The sequence below is a fragment of the Oryzias latipes genome, chromosome 7, assembly GCF_002234675.1.
Source record: "Oryzias latipes chromosome 7, ASM223467v1".
Taxonomy (NCBI): Eukaryota; Metazoa; Chordata; class Actinopteri; order Beloniformes; family Adrianichthyidae; genus Oryzias; species Oryzias latipes.
The window spans coordinates 13,496,868-13,516,224 of NC_019865.2; the positions used below are offsets into that span (position 1 = coordinate 13,496,868).

Here is a 19,357-nt window from a genome sequence, read left to right on the forward strand (position 1 = left end):
ATGGTTTAAAAAAGCCACAGCTGTTATTTGATTTTAAAAACAAGCCGTGGTGCGGTGCCTTCCAACGATACGTCAAGCTGTCAGCGGAGGCCTTGGCCTGCGCAGCAGAAATGTCTCTCTTTAGCTTCCTTCTGAGTTCGTTGGAGTGCACAGAGCTGCATTCGGCCTTTCCCAGTGACTCGCCAGCGTGTCTTTATTTTCAAACATTTGTTTTTACTCTCCCCAGTGCTGTGTGCTTACTCTGTCTGAGTGACTCTGCCATTCTAAACTTCACACAAACTTTGTATATGGCGCCTTTAATCAAGAGCAGATAATGGAGTGCTGCCTCCATCTGTGGGCGCATCCACAGAAGCTGGCTATGCATGACAGCCTAAGCCCTTCTTTGATCATTCCATCTCTAAAATATCTTTTTTCCAATCAGAATTTTAGCACATGGATGATAAAGAAAGTTTGACGTGTCTATCAAGCCAGGCATATTTTTATAAAATTGTTCATGATGTCACTCTTGCTTTGAGTTCTTTCTACATTAAGGCCAATTTGTTAAGGTCAATTCTGTTTTCATCCTTAGTTGTTATTGAATAAAATCCTTAATGTTTTAGCCAAACATCCTTAATGTACATTTGATTTCTAAACTTTAACATGTTTATGAATTATTATTTGCATTTTGAACTATGATCCATTTGCTTCAAAGAAAAAAATGTGTGAAAACGTCTGAAACGCAAAGTTGATGCTTCTCGATGTTTTGCTTTAAAGCATTTATCTTTGTGCAGAGATATGAGTACTAAAATGCACTCATTTATAAATGTGAGATAAATGCAGTTGTGTTGTTACCAGACTGGGCCATTTTATATTTTCAATAACATAGTTTGCTATGTTATAACATAACATAAGGGCAACTACCAAAATTGGATCTGTAGGTTTGTAGCAAGAGATTTTTGATATATAATTTTCTATTGACTTGTTAGAATTTTACTTGTTTGTCTTAAACTTTATTTTAAAAAATGTGAAAACATTGTGAGTGATGTTTACAATTTTTTCTTTTTCTTTAAAAAAAGAGCATATCAGATTTTTTATCAAAATGACATTTATTTTTTTTAGGCATATATTTAGTCATTGGGCTATTCTCAAATTCATTGGTAAGCCTCTTTTTTTCTCATGACCCTCAGTTAGATCACAGAAATGCTTATTCATTACCGATTCCATTTAGGTATTCAATATTTTTGAAGAATGAGAATTAATTGTTATAGATTTTAATACTTAACAAATAGGCTTTTCTGTGTAACTTCTTCCCATCTGCTTGCTCTTTACCTAACTATGTTTAAACATTTATTCCTATCTGAAACAGTTGTAGCTTTAAAAATGTATTGCTTTTATATCATCCACTTAACAGTTTCATGGCGTGCAAAAGCAATGTTTGGAAAGTTCAACTTTGTTTAAAAAATGCCTAAGTTAAGTTACAGCACTGTTCATTCACATTTCCCGTCTCCTGCATGTTCTATGCAGGTTTTTCCTATTCTTAAGAAAATAGAATCAAGCATGTTGACTGAAATAAACATATGTGAATACAACTAATAATGTCATTAAATCATTTAAGATGTCAACGCCAAGGTAACGCTAGTCTTTTGCAGACTGTCATTAGATCCCATTGTTTCTCTCAGCGCGCATCAAACACAACCTTGAAAAACTCCTTTGATCTTTTGCTCGGCAATTGACCCAACAGGATTTCAAACCAGGAAATTCCCATGCTAGAAAACTAGCAAACCATTATCATTCTTTCATGAAAAATTATTAATTGGATGCAGATCTGTTGAAAAGCCCCATGATTATCTGACCTACAAAATGTCATATTGATGAGAAACATTGGTTGGAGCCTGAATCCCATCGCCTGATGTTAACTGTTATCTTTGACAGGATACCAAGCTCTCGGTGTACCAAACTTGTCTCATCTGCTAATTATGACAAACAGATTTTTAAACTAAAGTATCACCAAGCAGCATTTTTTTTCATTTTCCACATACTTGAGGACAGATCCATCCAGCCTCCGCTGTCAGCCCGGCTGACTCGACAAACAAACAGAGAGTGTGTCAAAACTCCCAATAGCGAAGAGCTTCTGAGAGCACAGTTTACACTTGCTAACCCGGTGGTCTGGCTTTATGAGCAATGGTTAGTGTCTTACACACAAGCATAAACACATGCTTATATGAGCTTCTCTGCTAAAGAATCATGCAAAACCCAGAGGACTGGGAAAGTAAAGGAGGTGTCATGTCACACATTCTTGCTTTCACTGTGTTTAAAAAAAAAGAAAGACCTTACATGACTAAGGCCATTAGGTGAGATATGTTTTTCACTGGAGGCTGACACAGGAGTTGCCTTACAGTTTTTAAAAACGTTGCTCTAGGTTAGCATGAGCATGAATGCATCGGAACATCCTCTCCCAACGCAGTCGCAGCAACCATTCCCCTGCAACACACACTAATGGTGGGGTGTGTGTTTGTCAGGGAGGCAAAGAAATACAGTGTTTCTGTATTTTGGAAGGGAGCTAAGGAAGAAGAAAGGAGACTTTTGAGAAACTGAAGACAGGAAAAAAGGCTGCAAAAGGGAAGGAGAAAGAGACAGATATGAGGGGGAGGCTGAAGGGTCAGATGTGAGAGAAAGTAAAGTGAGACATCTGGAAAAGAGAAAGAGTCACTGGGATGAGAAGGAAATTACAGCTGCCCAACAATGATTCATTGGGGAAAATTCTCTTCTGCATCTCCGCCCTTTCATCCTTCAACCTCTCCGCCTAACCTTCTAACCTCTGCCTGTCCAATGTGCTGCTCTTGATGATTGATTGCACGGGGAAAAACACACTCCAACCATTTGTTATTTCACACCCTCAGTGCCTTCAAAGAAAAACAACAAAACTATACACTGATTGACTTTTTCTTTTTTTCATAAAGCTTTCTGTTTTGTATCTCCAGGGACCTGAGTATGAACAACATCAGTGAGATCCAGCCCAGAGCTTTTCACCACCTGCACCTGTTATCAGAGCTGTGAGTACAAAATCACTCAAGCCACACTTAAAGTTCACAAACCCCCAATGTCACAAGTCGCACATGATGAGGATTGCTCATTTCCTGACCTGCTGCTACGTGCAGACCTCAGTGACAGGATCTGGCCTGCCTCTGATCTCCCCCACAAAGAAACCGCCTGCAGAAATATGCTAGCAGATCCTGGAATGGCTGTAGAACAGAAAGAGGCAGAACCTGATAGTCAGAGAGAGGGAATATATGGCCCTCTAAGTATTCACAGAGTGGGTTATGTGCTCGGCAGTCAAACTGTATCTTACTCCCCCACCACTTGACTGCATTTCAGCTGGACAACTTAGCTGAAGCAGTACACACGTAGACGCAAAACCTTCGCCAAATCAGATGCACCCAGTGCAAAAACTGCAGCAAAGCCAATGTGATACATGAGCACTATCTGCAAGTCAGTCTTTTTTGTTTTGTTTCGTCTTAAGCCTTTGAGGAAGGCTCTCAAAGCTTAAACCAATCATTTATCAGGCTGATGTGAAAGAATTTTGATTGGCATATATTGATAAATTGTTCAATTGTTTTAAAGTTAAATTTAAGACATTGTAGGATTTTGTTTTTTGGGTTTTCAAGTAGTTTCGCTGATATTTCTTATTAGTATAGAACTTTAAAGACCCACTCCAATAAAAATCATGATTATGGTCTTTTTAACATGTTCTTGTTGCATTTTTCTTATGATGGAGGACACATGAAGAAATCTAAGCTCAAAATAGCATTTCGGGGTATTTCTTTCTTTCTTTCTATCTATTAAAATTGTGGTGAATCGGGAGCAGATGAAAAACAATCAGAAGGCAACAAGCCCTGGTCTATCCTGAAACATTCACCTGTAGACAAATTAACCCATAAATATCTTTTCTCATCTGAGCTGGTATCTGGCTCAAAACTGTACAGCTGGATTACTCCAATGTTGCTCACAATTTCTGTTGCACCACTAATGTTAGGTTGGGGTGTGAGGGGCTGTAGGCTAGCAGGAGAGAGTGTCAACAAAGGATCATGGGAAATGAGGGAAGGCTTAATCTGCACCTAAACATCCGCTCACAACTCTGATGAACTCTTGCCACTCTGCAGAAACTATGTCCTAGAAAAACAAAAGTTTTTTTATTTTTATTTTTTAGTTTAAAACGACGATTTAGTTTAAAACGACGATAATCATAATTAAAAGTCCACTGGGAACAATTTTACAATAGATCAAAAGATGATTGGAGTGGGGATTTAACAGCTTAGAAATGCTGGAGTCAGTTTTAGCCAAACGTTCTACTATTGGAACAAGCTTCAATATAAACACAGTTTTTCCAGGACTGCTGCAAATACAGAGCAAACTGATTATAATCGTAATTTTATTTGACATTCAAAATGAAATAAAGATGAAATTACAGAATTTGACCCTGGCTTTGATTTGTCTACTGTGCATTAAGTTAATACAATTTGCTTCACAAAGAATAAAGTGCAAAATTTCGTCTTCATTGGTGAAAAGTAGACTACTTAGCAAATGTGCAGAAACTTTTAGAAAGCATTCTTCATCAGCTTTGCTGGTATTTGATCTGACCATTCAGCAGAATTCACTTAAGTCTCCGTTTGACAAAAGCAGCCCACAACTTTATCCTGAGGGTGCGATTCTGTGGATGTCAGTCTTCACATGATTATTTTTCCTTCAGATCCCACAGAGTGTGTGTCTGCATTGGATGTTTGAACAGTCTGCTGTTTTCCTTGCTAATTCTTGCGGCTGCAGCCTGTGAGGCATGAGCTACTTATGATGAAAGTAAAGAGGTTAGATGGATAACCATTCAGTTCATTTTAGGTCAGGGTGCAGCTGTGTTACGACAGCAGAGCAAAACGGAGCAATGAAACTTTTTGACACCTTAAGATCTGAATTTTAGATTCACAACTTTGATTTATGGCAGAGCTGAACTTTTACTTTTGTAAAAACAAGAATGCTCTAGCAATTCGACTGGTGTAATAATGAGAAACAGGTATGGCAGGGTGATCCTGAGCACAGACGCTGACATTTCATCTGCTGGTTGAAATGGGAGATAAAGCTGCACCTGCAGTGTTTGTCCAGTGTTTTACAGCCTCATTGATCTGCATCACTGTGAAGTTCTGGCACTTCATGGAGACGTTTTAAATCCTTTGTACCTCCTCCAAGAAGCATTTTTCTGCCCTGAAGCCAGATTTTGTTGCCTGTTGATCATTGATCATGATGCTCCGAGGCATGGAAAAGTGCGTTTCTGAAATCCACTTCTGTCTAGAGGGTTCAGAGAGATGGAGCACAACAGACTAAGGTAAACAGATCACAATTATAACAACTTATAGTGCTTAGAAAAACAAACCAAGGCTCCGCGCACAAACACAGACTGTTTGAGAGAGACAGCTTTTGATGTGGGACTACCCCATCGGTTGGTAGCGCAAGGAGACACAAGGGCCAGGCATGTTGTGACTGGCAGAGTGATAAATTGTTTGATGTTGAGCTGTACTTCACTGCCTACCCTCCCTCAGCCTGCCTCTCTCCCTTTTCAGTACATTTCTGCAGCTCCCCATATTCATTTTACTGCAGGCAATCGTCACTGCCTTTGATATTTTGTTTCTCTCTTTGGCTCCCGCCACATTCTTACAGACCAAAACAAATCTGCTCCTGCCAAGATCTTTGATCGCATTTTGCAGAAGTGAAGAAAGAAAATCTTTAGTGTCCTGCAGAAGCACGGCTCTGGAGCACAGGCTTCTGTGCAGCTTATCTCTCTCTGTTTGCTTCTCACCTTCTGAAATGACAAAAAGTAAAGAGAGATATTCCTTCCAAGCTTCCAGTAAGGTAATTAAGTCTATTCAGAGGCAAAAAAAGCATTCAGGACACAGCTGCCTTTGATGCTCTGCTGCACTGACACTGATCACAAGAAGTATAATCAGTCCTCCCTCCAGCTCTCTCTTTGCCTCTAATTTCTTGTTTTTTAATCTTATTCTATTGATCTGAAATTCCGCCTATTAAGCCATCATTTAACACTTTGATCAGTGAGTTGCCCTTTTCATTCAAAATGCACAGATCTGCAGGATGATGATGAGAGGCGGCTGAGAGGTAGACATCATGTCTGTGGTTAATGAGAGGGCAGTAGTGCCCGCATTCAGGTACAGACTCTCAGACTTGTTACTTGCCTACCTGACATTTAAAAGACGGCTCTTCTTCTTTTCGGGTGTTTCGTATCAAAGATGCGCCCATTTGTGGTCTGGCTGCAACTTTGCTTAGATGGTAGAGGATGGTTGCAATGAAACTGAGATAGATGATCTTCCTGTAAGCCACTTTAGAAAGCGACAGTGCTTCTTGCCTATCATCTTCATCACAGACTAAAGCTGATGCTTTTCATGCCCCCACAGATCATGTTTCACTTTGCTTTTGAATCTACACATAATCAGCCATTTCTGTGAGTCTTTCATACTTATCATTATCTGCTGCCATCAGTCAGCCACTACCGGTAATTACAGAGCTGAAATAAAATCATTCTAAGAGACCTGATAGACACAATAGTCTTGCTTCAAGCTGGCTTTGCATCTACTCACTTACAATATTGCCACATTAGATTAAAAAAAAAAGAAGGTAGCGGTTCCCAGTTTTGTTCTTATCCACTAAACCTGATCCTGTTCTCGGCACTCCCTTCCTGACCACCAGCAAAACCTCTTGAATGTCCATCAAGTTCTCCCACAACCACACTCCATGTAGCTTGAATACAAGTGGGGAGAAGCAGTAACTGGAGGCTAGTGCTGCCTGGTTTGTCTTTCCAACCCTGATAAGATTGTCTGCAGATATGCCAGGAGTCTGACGTAGGGCAAAGGCTTTGGAGGTCACAATATTGACTCTCTTGATTCTCCAGGTGTATCCCACTGCTGGTAATAGCTCTAAGTCTTTCTGGTGGCCATAAACTCACAGCTACATGCAAAAACAAAAGCTTGCTCCCCATGTTCTTGTAGTATTCGTTAATTGCAGGTATAACAAATTCTTAGGATGAGCTAGACCTTAAATGCTCAACCAATCACATTACAACTGATGAATAACATGGATCAAAAATCACACATGGGCAAGTACCAACTGAAAAAAATACCCACACATAAATTGTCCTCTCTCAGACAGGACCTGTTTACCCCCCCCGTCTCCTTTCATCATCACTCCTATCAGCTGCTCAGGGCCTGCCGTGCGTCTATCTTCACATGATTGTATCAAAAATATGATGTTGCTGCCTGTCTTTGTTCTCAAACTCTTTAATCTGTCAGCTTGTTTATTATTCTGAGGCAAGAGGACATGGTGATACGTAGAATAATCAGAAGTTGCCATGCTTCAGCAATGTCTTCTCTGAAGAACAGGGTGGTCTCACCTTTGTTGCACGCGGCACCACCCCCGTATTTCTCCCTCACAGTTCAAGTACACTGGCCTCTGCTGTTGTAGTCACTGCAATGGATTTCAGTCAAGCTGAAATATATTGAGGCACACATTTTATCTATACAGCTCAGGGGCCAAGAACAATTCAAACTATCCCCAAATCAAATTAAAAGAAAAAACTTTTTGGAGCCGTGGTTTGACAAAAGCAAGGCGCCTTCCATTAAATGAGATTGATGTGGGACGACTAAGAGGCTAAGTGTGGAACATTCCCTTAATCGCACAACCAAATACACACACAGATATCATGGAAAAAGTTGGTCAATAGCAACTGCATGCGCTCTGTTGATGTCTATCAAGAATGTCTCAATATTTTTTTAGCATCTGTCTTTACCTTTGACATAATTACTCATTTGACAAATGAGGTTTGCAAAAGAGGAAAAAAAAGTAAGAAGAAACACAATTCTAGCTTGTTTTGGCTCAGATGCTGCAGCTATTAAATAATGGATGAGTTGCCAGTTAGACATGCACATCCTATTATTGCCTTAACTACAAAGTTTGTTTTCTAAAATTGAAAATTACTGGTGTTCCCATTTATTTTAATTTTGGTGCTTCCAATATCTTATTTCCTTCCAGTTCGTCTTTAACATATGCATGCGCCCGAGCAGGAAACAAAAGAAGGCAGATGAGGTTCAACAGACTGAGAGCAGATGCCTTTTACTGAAGTCCTGAGCTATGAAAACTTACTGAAACTATTCCCTCTGGAAAGTCAGCTGTTTAAATTGTTCTGAGAGACCAGCTAAAGCAGCATAAAAAACTGAAATGGTCCTCTGGTTGACAGTAAAAGTAACCACACTCCTTTATAATTGAAAAGCTGATCTAACGGCAAAATGGACTTCATCTAAATTTACTCAGAAATGAAGTCAGTCTGGGTAAAGAATTTGATTTTGAGCAAATGTGTACGGAGACAGTGTGAGGCGTTTGAATTGAGGCAATACTGAAGTTCACAACAGTTTGGATGATAGTTGGTTTAGGTAGTTTTTAAATTCAATATGTTAATAGGTGCATTTGTGCTGATAAGAAGAAGCGCTGTCCAAGTTCTACTTTAAGCTGAGTGTGAAATCTGGCAGGCGTGAGTGAGGTTGAGTGGCTGGCCAATGCACGGTTATGGGAATGAGGGGTGTTGACACCTGTGTCAGATGTCAGGCAGAGCTCGCTTTAAGCCGTCATCCAATAATGACTGGATGATAGTGGCTTAGTAAAGCAGACAACATTGATATTCTGATATCCTGGAATTAATGAAAATGGGTTTTGTCTAGTATAAGACAGAGCGTCACCTATCCAGAAATAGTTCTAGGTACATGAGGGTGCCAATGACTAAACTTTAACGTATGTGTGTGTTTAATAGAAGTGGGTGGTCTCGAGCTGTGAAGGCCAAATCTGTGTTTAGCTGTGTTCAGCCTGTGACCTTGAGTGTTTCTCTGTTGTACCAAATGGTATTTATTTTGACAACTTATACACACTCACAAAATGACCATTAGGTGCTGTGTTTGATAAACAAACTGATTGGATTGCTTGTGTGAATGTGTGTGGTTTCTCTCTATAGCTGTCCTCAAGGGCCAACGGAATGGTCCCAATTTTACCTCAAGGACATATAAATTGGCACGCACGTTCTCCCCACTTACATGTTTGTGTGTATACACATACCAAAGTATACGTCTCACAAGACATCCATGCATACCCTTGCAGTGCACTTGTTGACCACGTCTTATTTGAGTTACCTGTGTGTGTTTTGGGTCATACTCAGCCACAGTATGGGAGTGTTGTTATTTGCATACTGACCCAACAGCAACCCCAAAGCTGTAAGTCTGGAATGAAGTCATGTTACAGCCTTTTCCAAAAACACTGAATAAAGCAAATGGCAAAACTACTCTTGTGAGAATTGAACAATTTCTTTGAGAGTGATTTCATTTCATTTTTTTTAACTCATGTTTCTCCAGGCGAATCTCAGGGAATCAGCTGAGGTATATCTCAGGCCAAGCGCTCCAAGGTCTTCACAACCTCAGAGTTCTGTAAGTAACTCCCTTCTTCGTCTTATGCACTTGAAAGTGAATACGCTCTTTTCCAACGCAAACCCATTGTGGACTGTTCTACAGGAGTGGTTCTCTTGCTTTAAATAAAACACAAAGGCTACACATCATTAACCAACACTAAAGTTTATTGGTGGAGTTGGCAAACAGCTTGAGGCGAGTTTCAATTTCAAGCCGAATGACACTAGCACATACACACGTCCACAGGTGTCATGCTGAGACCTCTTAAGTCCAACCACACACTAGGATTACAGCAAGTGGCAAAAAAATTGACTTTAGAGTTCTAGTCAAACTGTTCTTTTAACACCCCATTTCTCATACTGTGTTCAGTGCTTTATGATCCATGGCCACTAACTGTTACAGCTGCTGTAAAGCATTAAATCACAAAAATGAGCAGGGCAGCAATAAAATACATTGTACCTTCTGACTTGCGGCATCTAATGAGTTGCAGCTATATTTCTTGAAGGGTTAGGACAAGGGTTTTAAGATAGTTTTCATGAGCATTGGCAAGCAGCTTCACCTCCTATTTGACTTTGGCTGAAAACATTAAGAATCAGTCCTGCAGAGCATGAACCTAGCTGGCAAACTATGGTTTGAAACATGAGGGAACCTGGATAGGTACCAAAGATACAACTTGATCTTTTTTGGAGATTGCAATGTGAAACTCACCAAGGCAAAATGAGTGAACCAGCAATAAATCCTGGGATATGAATCTAAAACATGGATTATTACATGTCTGAAAACCAAAGTTCATGCTGTTCATGCAGCATCACCAAAGCAAATGTAGAGTCTCTGTGGCCTCATAGCACCTCAACTGTTGGCTTCCTTTTTAAATATTTTATTGGGAGTCAAGTTGTGTCAAACAAATACTCTCCTAAATCTTTTGCACAGAAGGATGGGATATCACCAAACTCACACAGCCTCATACACGAGCAGCTCTAGATTGTAGTACAATATCTTATGTAGGGATATCAGATAACAAAACAACATTCCAACAGTTAAAGTGTGGACAAGGGAAGACTTACCATTAGGCAAAAGTAGGTGTTGCTTGGGGCCCCAAACACTTTCAGAGCCCCTGGATGAACACTGAATTAAAAAAAAAATGTTTCAGATAGTTTACCTACCCACAATTGGTCAATCACTTCATAAAACAGAACACTGTCTGGACTAGCTTCATTTATCTCAGAATTGTCTCTGTGGGACGAACAGCCATACAGTTTGGATGAACTCTTTCAGAATAAAGCTTACAATTATGGCCTATTACTCATGCTCATTCTGGAAATATAATATACATACAAATATTTAAAAATAAATGTAGCAAGTGTGCTGGATATAAAGACAAACTACTTTTTTATGAGAACCTTTTAGGAATTCTCTTTCATAAAATGTAGCTGTGTTCTTACAGAACCACAATGAATGGGTTTTGTGGCATTGGCACAATGTCAAAATTAAAGTTGAAGAGGGCAAATATAAAAAAAAGAAAAGGAAAAAAGGGTGAAGAATGAGCGAAAGCCATTGTTTGCACCATACGTCCTCCTCATATTTTCTCCATTCTACTGAGAATGACATCACAGCCCACCCAAGGAGGTTCTCGCTCTATTTCCTCCGTCTCTGCTTCTCTTCAATCTTACTCTTGCCTGTCTTGTGTCAGATTCCCTTCACAATAGAATTATTTGGTTAATGCTTTGTAACAAACACGAAATCAGCCTCACACCTGATGGCAAGAGCTGAATCCTGTGTGTCTTTTAGGATGCTCCAGAACAACCAGTTGGAGAGACTTCCTGATGATGCTCCATGGGATCTCCCCAACCTCCTGTCCTTGTGAGTCTCTCTAACACACATGCACTAATATTGCTCCTCTACCTCATCCAACAGAGGAACGAAACATCCCCAGGCCCACCCACATATCTCAGATGTAACCACAGTGCAGGTATAGAGTACCACTGACAAATTACAGACCGTGCCCCGGTGCTGGCTGCAGCAGTTTTGCATTCACTGTTACACAGCTCTGATTGTGTCAGTCCAGTTCATGGCAGCATCTGGAAGCCATGAGAGGAACAGCAGACACTGCGAGCCAGAGAGAGCATCTCCAATGAGCTGTGAAACAACCCCATTTTCCATCAGTTCCCCCTCTCTTCCTCCTGAGCTCCCACTCCTCCGGTATTCTCCCACCACCCACTCTGTTATCCCCCTGGCTGATGAGAGTGTTTGGTGGACTAATTGTCTAATCTGTGGTGTCAGAGTTTGTGTGTCAGTACGCACGCTTGGACGAGGGCATGTGGACCACCTGCATATTTACTAATTCCCGAACCCCACAGACTGCCATGAAACTTATTTACAATGTTCAGCATTTCCCTGCATCTTTAAAGCAGACTTGTTACCCAGTAAGTGTATCATGAACAAGTCCATCCACTGTAGTTACGCATTTGAGCTAACTTTACATACCGGTTATTATTTTAATATCTAAATGAATATTTTGTTAAATCCTCGTCTTTGTTTTCATGAGTGTGTGAGGTCCTTTACTCTCCATGTTTTTTTTTTTTTGATAGACATCACCTCCTGAAATGAAAAGCACACATATTCAGCAAACCCACAGCCATTGAACAGGCGTACCATCTCATTAAAATAATGATAAGCTCATAGGAGAAAGATTACTGGAAAGCCTTTAGATTGTGAAGCTTGTCTGCACCTCTCACTGGCATGAAATATAAAAAGACAGATGGACGGCAAATGAGTCAGTGCATGGATTTCACATTGTTTTAGTATATAAACGACACATTTAATGCAAAGTAAGTTATGAGTTAGCTTAAAAAAAAACTAAAAAAAACATCTCTCACCTTTCGGGACAGTGCTGTGGGTTAGTTTGGTGCCATTGTGTGCAGGAGTTTTGGGTCCAATCCCACAGGTTAAGCTTCATATTCACCACTGATGAGTTTCACAAACCAGTGGTATATCAGTGTAAAGCCTGTTTTCAGGGATTTGACTCCAAGTTCCTTTTTTGTGTAAAAACTTTGGCCATCTGGAGAATTGAACCAGCACAGGCAGGTCCCCAAATCTCCTAGACCATTAAAAAAAAATTCTCTCTACGTCTTACTCCTATAATCAGACTTTGATGTGATGGGTAGGAAATAGCCTGCTTTACTGTCCCCAGTGAAACATTCCCCATTCTGTCTGGACCTTCTCGAGACCTGGTATGTCTGTCCGAAGGAGTGATTATATTCTGCCCCAGAGAACAACCTAGAAAGTTGAAGGCCCTTCCGCAGCTTTCATCCTCTGATTGGGGTCAGGGACAAACAATGTCCTCCGCTGGAGCACACAGAGGAAGATGTTTAATACTGTGAAAAATGCACCTTCACGAGGCAGAGACAAAGACATTTTTGGAAGTTGTTTGTGATTGTATATATACAGACATTACATATTTCTGTGAATGTCAGACAGCGTCTCAGTTAGTACCTACATTTGAGCTTCCTGTGTATACAATAGCTGTTCTAATGGAAAGTTTTCCAGGAGCAAAAATTCCAAAGTTCAGACCCCAAGTTCAGATTTTTCTTTGATGATGCTCTCTTCCTGGTGAATGAAAAAAAGATGGCAATTGAAACAAATAAGGAGGTCACAGCAGTTGGGAGTGCATCAGTGACCAAGTTTGAAACAAAATGTGTTTGAGACGGGCCACAGGGAGCAAAAGGAGATTAATGAATAGCTGTGAAGGGGCCAAGGAAAGGAGAACAACAGGAGGAAGTGGTCTCAGCTTGTCGATTCTGCCTTGAGGGGATCATTTATCAATATCAACGCGTATGAATGTGTGTGGGTCTACCCTGGGTGTGTGTAGGCACTGTTCCTTGGGTTTGGGGAATTGAAGAAGGACAGATTTGTTGGAATCTGTATTGTTCGCAAAAAATTGCAAGTGCATGTATGAAAGCATATGTGTGACCACTGTCATAGCTCCATTAGAAGAAAGCAGTGCTGTATGCGTCTGAGGTGTGGAGGGTTCAATTTCCTGCATGGAAAGAATGAAATAGGGAGGCGAAAGAAGCATCTTCAACTGCGCTGTCTGGTTTTCCCTTTTTCCAGACGCTGCGTGTAAAAAAAGAAAGTCTGGTCTACCAAAGCAAGCTCACCCCAGCCGTTCCTACATGTCTGTGTCTTTCTCATCCTGCATTTCATACTTGTCTGTGCTGGTATAGATAAACATGGCTTATTTAGCATAAATCATAATGAAGAACTTGTAAGAGGCTGCAGTAAAGATGAAAGAAGGAGAGTAAAGAGCACCTAATTCTGATAATAACCTCACCGTAAGCCAACTCGATTCAAGGCCATGACACACAACCACTACTGCACACAAAAGCACTGACACACAGGCACATTTAGCAAAAAGAAAAAAAAAATCTGCACTTGAGTTGATAATTATTACACTAAGCACAGCTTCTTTTACCCCTCAGGCGTCTTGATGCCAACCTGCTGTCTGATGTTCCCTCTGAGGCTTTTGAAGGCGTTCGCTCCCTGAGACACTTGTGGCTCGATGACAACTCCCTAACGGAGATCCCAGTGATGGCGCTGGACTCTCTGCCGTCTCTGCAGGCTATGACGCTGGCCCTCAACCAGATCACACACATCCCAGATTACGCATTTGCCAACCTTTCTGCTCTTGTTGTGCTGTGAGTTTTTATTTTTTTACACAACAATACATGATTTGTTCTGCTAAAGTGGGATGGGGGCAGTTATGCACCATGGAGACTGATTGGTTCATTACTGAAAGTGATAATGAACTTTCTCTAGGCATCTGCATAACAACCACATTCAGAGTATGGGTTCAAGATGTTTTGAAGGTTTACAGAGCCTGGAAACACTGTGAGTATATTGCTTTTTTTATTACTTTTCATACTTTTGGATGGTAGCTATCATAAAATGTTACATTTTCAGTTCTCATTTTAAACAGATTTTCAGCTGTTTTTTTGCTGTTTCTGAACACAATGTAAGCTGTGTGTATCAACATTTGTTTCCAATGATAAAGATCATTATTAAAATATGGTCAAAACTGACTGAATGTAACAACACGAGTTAACACAAGCTCATCACTTTATGTCCCACACATTTCGTTTGCAACAGAGATGGTTGTTCATAAAAAACTACTTGAATCGAGATATTTCTCTTGCAACATATGCCAAAGAAAACATTAAATTGGACAGTCATAATGATTAATGTTCTGGTAATTCCAGCAGGTGCTTGAACCTTTCGGAAAACCGCAGCTAAAAATCGAACAGCAGGAACGTGAAGATGAAAAGATCATCTTTAATTGTATTGTTAAAGCATTCCTGTGTGTTCTGTTAAGGCAACTGCGTAGCAAAGCTAAGGTCATGAACAGCCCATTGCGGCGCCGGCGGGATTGGTTTTTAGAATATCCGTGCCATAACTTCCATAACTAAATCCTAGCCACACACCAAAATGGAAACTCAGAGAAACCCATGCAGACGTATGTAAAAAGAAAGAAAGAGCATGGAAGAAAGTGTTATAGATGCAAGTCATGGTGGTCTGATGAAAACAGGGTTTCTGGCATGCTGCTTAACAACCTGTTGAAGTGTAAAAAATTGTGTGTTCCTTTTTATGACCATGTGTGTGGGCACATGCAAACATGTGTGCGCATACATATTGCTGCACGTGCAATCATAAGCGCAAGGCCAGCTTTACACCCAACTTGAAAGCCAATATGCATGTTGGGAAATATGAAGAACTGGGGCGTAACTCAGAGTAGTCACAGTTTAAGGGAATGAATGAAAACCAGAGAGTGTGAAAGAGAAGGATGAAGTTCTCAGGACGAGAATAGTGTGTGTTAAAGTGTTTGGGCTAGCACCAGTTGAAGAAACAGATGATTCAGCGGGGTAAGATGACAGGTGTCTGACGTGCAGTTTGTGCTGGTATGAAGGGTTAATCGCTCACAGTGTCCTTGCTTATGAGAAGCACTAGAAACATGAGAGACCATCTGTATAATGCCGCCCACCTCTCCCGCCTCTGTTGTATATTATAAAATGATTACGTACTACCAGAAGCCGTCCAAGGAACTGCTGGAAAACAGCAAATGCAAGCAGGACTGAGCAGAAGCAGACAAGAGATAAAGTTTTGCATCAGCTACTGAAAAACATTCAGTGAATACACAGTTTAAATCTCAGCTGCAAACATATCTGTTTATTTCTATGAAATTGGGCTCAGTATGATTGCATTTTTAGATCTTATTAGAAGCAAAATATTTAACAGGCATATTTTGATGAAAAATGTAGGTGGGATTTGATCATTTAGGACATTTTTCAGAAAAAAACCCAAAAGAAAGATCTGGTGGACTTGGACATAAAACTTCAAAAAAATCCTGTGAGAAGCACAGAACACATAAAAAAAATGTATATAGATGTTGTCGATAAAATGGTATAGGGCCCCTGTGACTCAACCCTTTGCTCCAAGGGCGTGTCATTGTCCTTTTGGGATATATTGGGTCTGCAACAGTAATTAAAGGCCATGTCACACAGCCAATGCATATAGTACGTTTTGTGCATTTTTCATGTATGAAATTTCGGTCTTTCGTGATACATGAACGATATACGTATTTCATAACTGTTTGTTGCATTCGTCATTTGTCAGTGTGCGCAGATGTCCGAGGGTTTCAGCTGACGGGTTTTAACTTGAATTCGGTTTTGAGCTTCTAAAAACTTTTTGAGAATTACGCAGTTTACTCATGTTTTATAGGTTATACGGAATAGGGGAATCGTACGCAATTGTACGTGACTTTTACGAGATGCACACACAAATTAGTGGCTTTCCATGAACGTTCCATGTATGTATAACGGACTTTTCACGAATGTACCACCGATTTATAACTTTTATATTGTGTATACGGCGCACATATCATGTTAAATTGTGTAATTGACGAGTAAATCACTAATGAATTGCACATAAATCACACATGGTTGCGTGTTCTACATTGATTTATGTGTTCTTTGCTTGGTTTATTTGTACTGCTTTTATGGTTTTAATGTGGTTCATTAGAGATCCATCTGGGAAAATGTTCCTGTAAAGACCAAACTTCTCACTTTTTCCACTTATATTCACGTATCCATGCAATATGTGCAAAATGGCTGTTTGACGTGGACTTTAGAAGGGAAGGTGTGTGAAAGAACAGAGAGGAGATGTCTCACTCTATGTCCCTCACCTGTTCTACTTTTTCTACTGTTTTAGATCACTGTGGTGTTGATAAAAACAATAAATTAAGCAAGATTTAAGATTAAGTCACTAGAAATGATTATTTAACTGTTAAAAAACAAACCAGTGACCAACAAAGGTCAAGAGTTGGAACTAGAATTTATCCTCTAGTGGCCACCCACCCAGCCCAGAGAAGAAAAGGCTTTCTCACACAGATTTAAATAAATTATTATTTCCACCGCACTAAGATATAAAACTTCCTGAATGACTTGAACTTAATGACTTTAAACATTATTTAATCAAAACTGTTTATCTTTCTTGCAGGGATTTAAACTACAATGACTTGCAGGAGTTCCCTGTGGCCGTCAGGACACTGAGCAAACTTCAGGAACTGTGAGTACATCCACATAGGCAGAAACACACACCTGCCTGACATGACTATCATGGTTGCTTTATCCTGAATAATCCCGCTAAGTGATTTTAATGTGGCACTCGGATATAATCTCTCTCGCTCCAAGCAGGTGCTGGATACACACCCACGCAGCCGTCTGCACATACACACAAAAACCGTATTTACTCAGCTTCAGCAGATGTTCCACAGCATGCATATGTGTCACAGATACTCTGCATATGTATGTGTGTGTGTGCTAACGTCTTATGGATCCAAAATTGTTTTCCAGCTGTACAGCGGCAGGTGCAACATGAGGATGTCTCCTCACTCACAGCCACACGTTGTTGTGCCTCAAAAAAACAAGCGTACTGAAATAGCGTTTCATTAACAGCGTGTTTTCATTTTGTCAGGGGCTTCCACAACAACAATATCAAAGCCATCCCTGAAAGGGCTTTTGTGGGAAACCCTCAGCTCCAAACCATGTGAGTTCAGCCCCTACTCTTAACTGTACTATGCACACTTGTAAAATAAACATCTCACTGTCCCTTGCACCACTAATCATCTTCAAAACCAAATCAATGTGTCAACATCAGTATTCTCTTCTTTTTTTTTGCAGTCATTTCTATGAGAACCCCATCCAGTTTGTGGGAAAATCCGCTTTCCAGTTCTTACCAAAATTGCACACACTGTAAGTTTGCGGTCAGCAAAAACCATTCCAGCAGGTCAACCCAAACACAGTTTAAATCATCCTCTGTCCCTTTCAGTGAGAGTGGAGTGGACATGTTTAATAGCTTACTGAAGGATGTAGTGTTAGCATATTGCTGCACTGCATGCTGATGTGCTAAGAGAGTGTGCTGTAAGAGCATGTTGAAGAGTTTGACTTATGATGTCCAGTGAGACCGCCAAAATAGCCTGTGTTGATGTTGGAGAATCAGTTTGATGGCTGAAATGAGCTGTTAGACAACGTCTGGCTTCAACGTGTTGCTGTGTGAGTGTTGGAGGAAAGAATCAAAGAAAATGGAAGCTTTTGAAATGACATTTTTTTTTACCCACACTGTGTTTGACTACAGTTCCCTGAATGGTGCAACCCAGATTCAAGAATTCCCTGATCTGAAAGGAACCACCAGCCTGGAAATTCTGTGAGTGTCATACACACAAAACATCATTTCACTACAAGACAGAATGTGGAAAAACACTTGGACTGTGGTCTGCAAACGTGCATTTTAGGAGAGGCAAGTGAAAGGATAGAGAGGGACGGGCAAGTTATTCCAGTCAGTGACGGGTTTGGTAAAACTACACAGCTGCTTGTCAGGCCGAGTTAGACTCACAGAACTGGGAGATCTATTCCCTTGCCTGAACTCAAACAATGATCAGAGGATTTTTTTGCTCTGCATAGGACGCTGACTCGTGCTGGTCTCTCAGCTCTCCCTCTGGATCTATGTGAGCAGCTGCCTCGCCTCAGAGTCCTGTGAGTATACCAGAGGAGGGCGAGAGGCTCAAACTTGATACACAAACCCCAGCTGTGGAGAGCTGTGCCCCCAAGCAATCATTCATGCAATCACTTTGCAATGAAATCCAATTACTACCCCCCACCCCCACCCCCCAAATAAAGTTTTGTCCTGCGGTGTCTTCTTGCTGACAGGGCTGGCACTCAAATAAACCTGACACTCTATAATTTCCCACACAAAAAATCCACAGCTGCCAACCGTGTGTGTCTTGCAGGGAGCTGTCTCACAACCAGATAGAGGATCTTCCCAGCTTTTACCACTGCTCAGCTCTGCAGGAGATGTGAGTGCCATTATGCACACAACAAACACGTGTCAGCCTGCACTTGAGTCTCTCAATGACATTTTGCGTTTTAATGAGCTGTAAATGAACTTGTGTGTTTTTCTTTTTCCTTTAACAGAGGACTGCAGCATAATAAGATCAGGAGGATAGAGTCAAGTACCTTTCAGCAGCTCACCTCTCTCAAAGCCCTGTGAGTCAATCTCTTCCCAGTGACAGTGAGAATGGATTCAGTTCAATTATCTTTACCTTTAATATATAAAATAAGATAAAGATACTTTCTTGATGCCAGCTTGGGAAATTGGGTTGTTGCAGTGTCCGCAAACAGGCTCAATACAAACACACAAACAATGGGTGACAATCAGAAAAAGAAAAAAAAACCTATAGCTTGAATATATTTTCTGTGATATTATCATGTATGCGTGGGTTTTCTCCGGGGACTCTAGCTTCCTCCCACTGTCCAAAAACATGCTTCATAGTT

At 40.6% G+C, this 19,357-nt stretch overlaps 1 protein-coding gene across 1 annotated transcript in view; it reads left to right on the forward strand.

Moving 5' to 3' along the window:
• Positions 1 to 19,357, forward strand: part of lgr6 (leucine rich repeat containing G protein-coupled receptor 6) — a 34,762-nt gene that overhangs the window by 11,912 nt on the left and 3,493 nt on the right. Inside the window, exons 2-13 of the mRNA NM_001278833.1 lie at positions 2,961 to 3,032; positions 9,426 to 9,497; positions 11,265 to 11,336; positions 13,955 to 14,170; positions 14,292 to 14,363; positions 17,025 to 17,093; positions 17,502 to 17,573; positions 17,708 to 17,779; positions 18,162 to 18,230; positions 18,488 to 18,559; positions 18,814 to 18,879; positions 18,998 to 19,069. Of these exons, the coding sequence (NP_001265762.1) occupies positions 2,961 to 3,032; positions 9,426 to 9,497; positions 11,265 to 11,336; positions 13,955 to 14,170; positions 14,292 to 14,363; positions 17,025 to 17,093; positions 17,502 to 17,573; positions 17,708 to 17,779; positions 18,162 to 18,230; positions 18,488 to 18,559; positions 18,814 to 18,879; positions 18,998 to 19,069 (996 nt within the window). The remainder of the gene's footprint in view (positions 1 to 2,960; positions 3,033 to 9,425; positions 9,498 to 11,264; positions 11,337 to 13,954; positions 14,171 to 14,291; positions 14,364 to 17,024; positions 17,094 to 17,501; positions 17,574 to 17,707; positions 17,780 to 18,161; positions 18,231 to 18,487; positions 18,560 to 18,813; positions 18,880 to 18,997; positions 19,070 to 19,357) is intronic.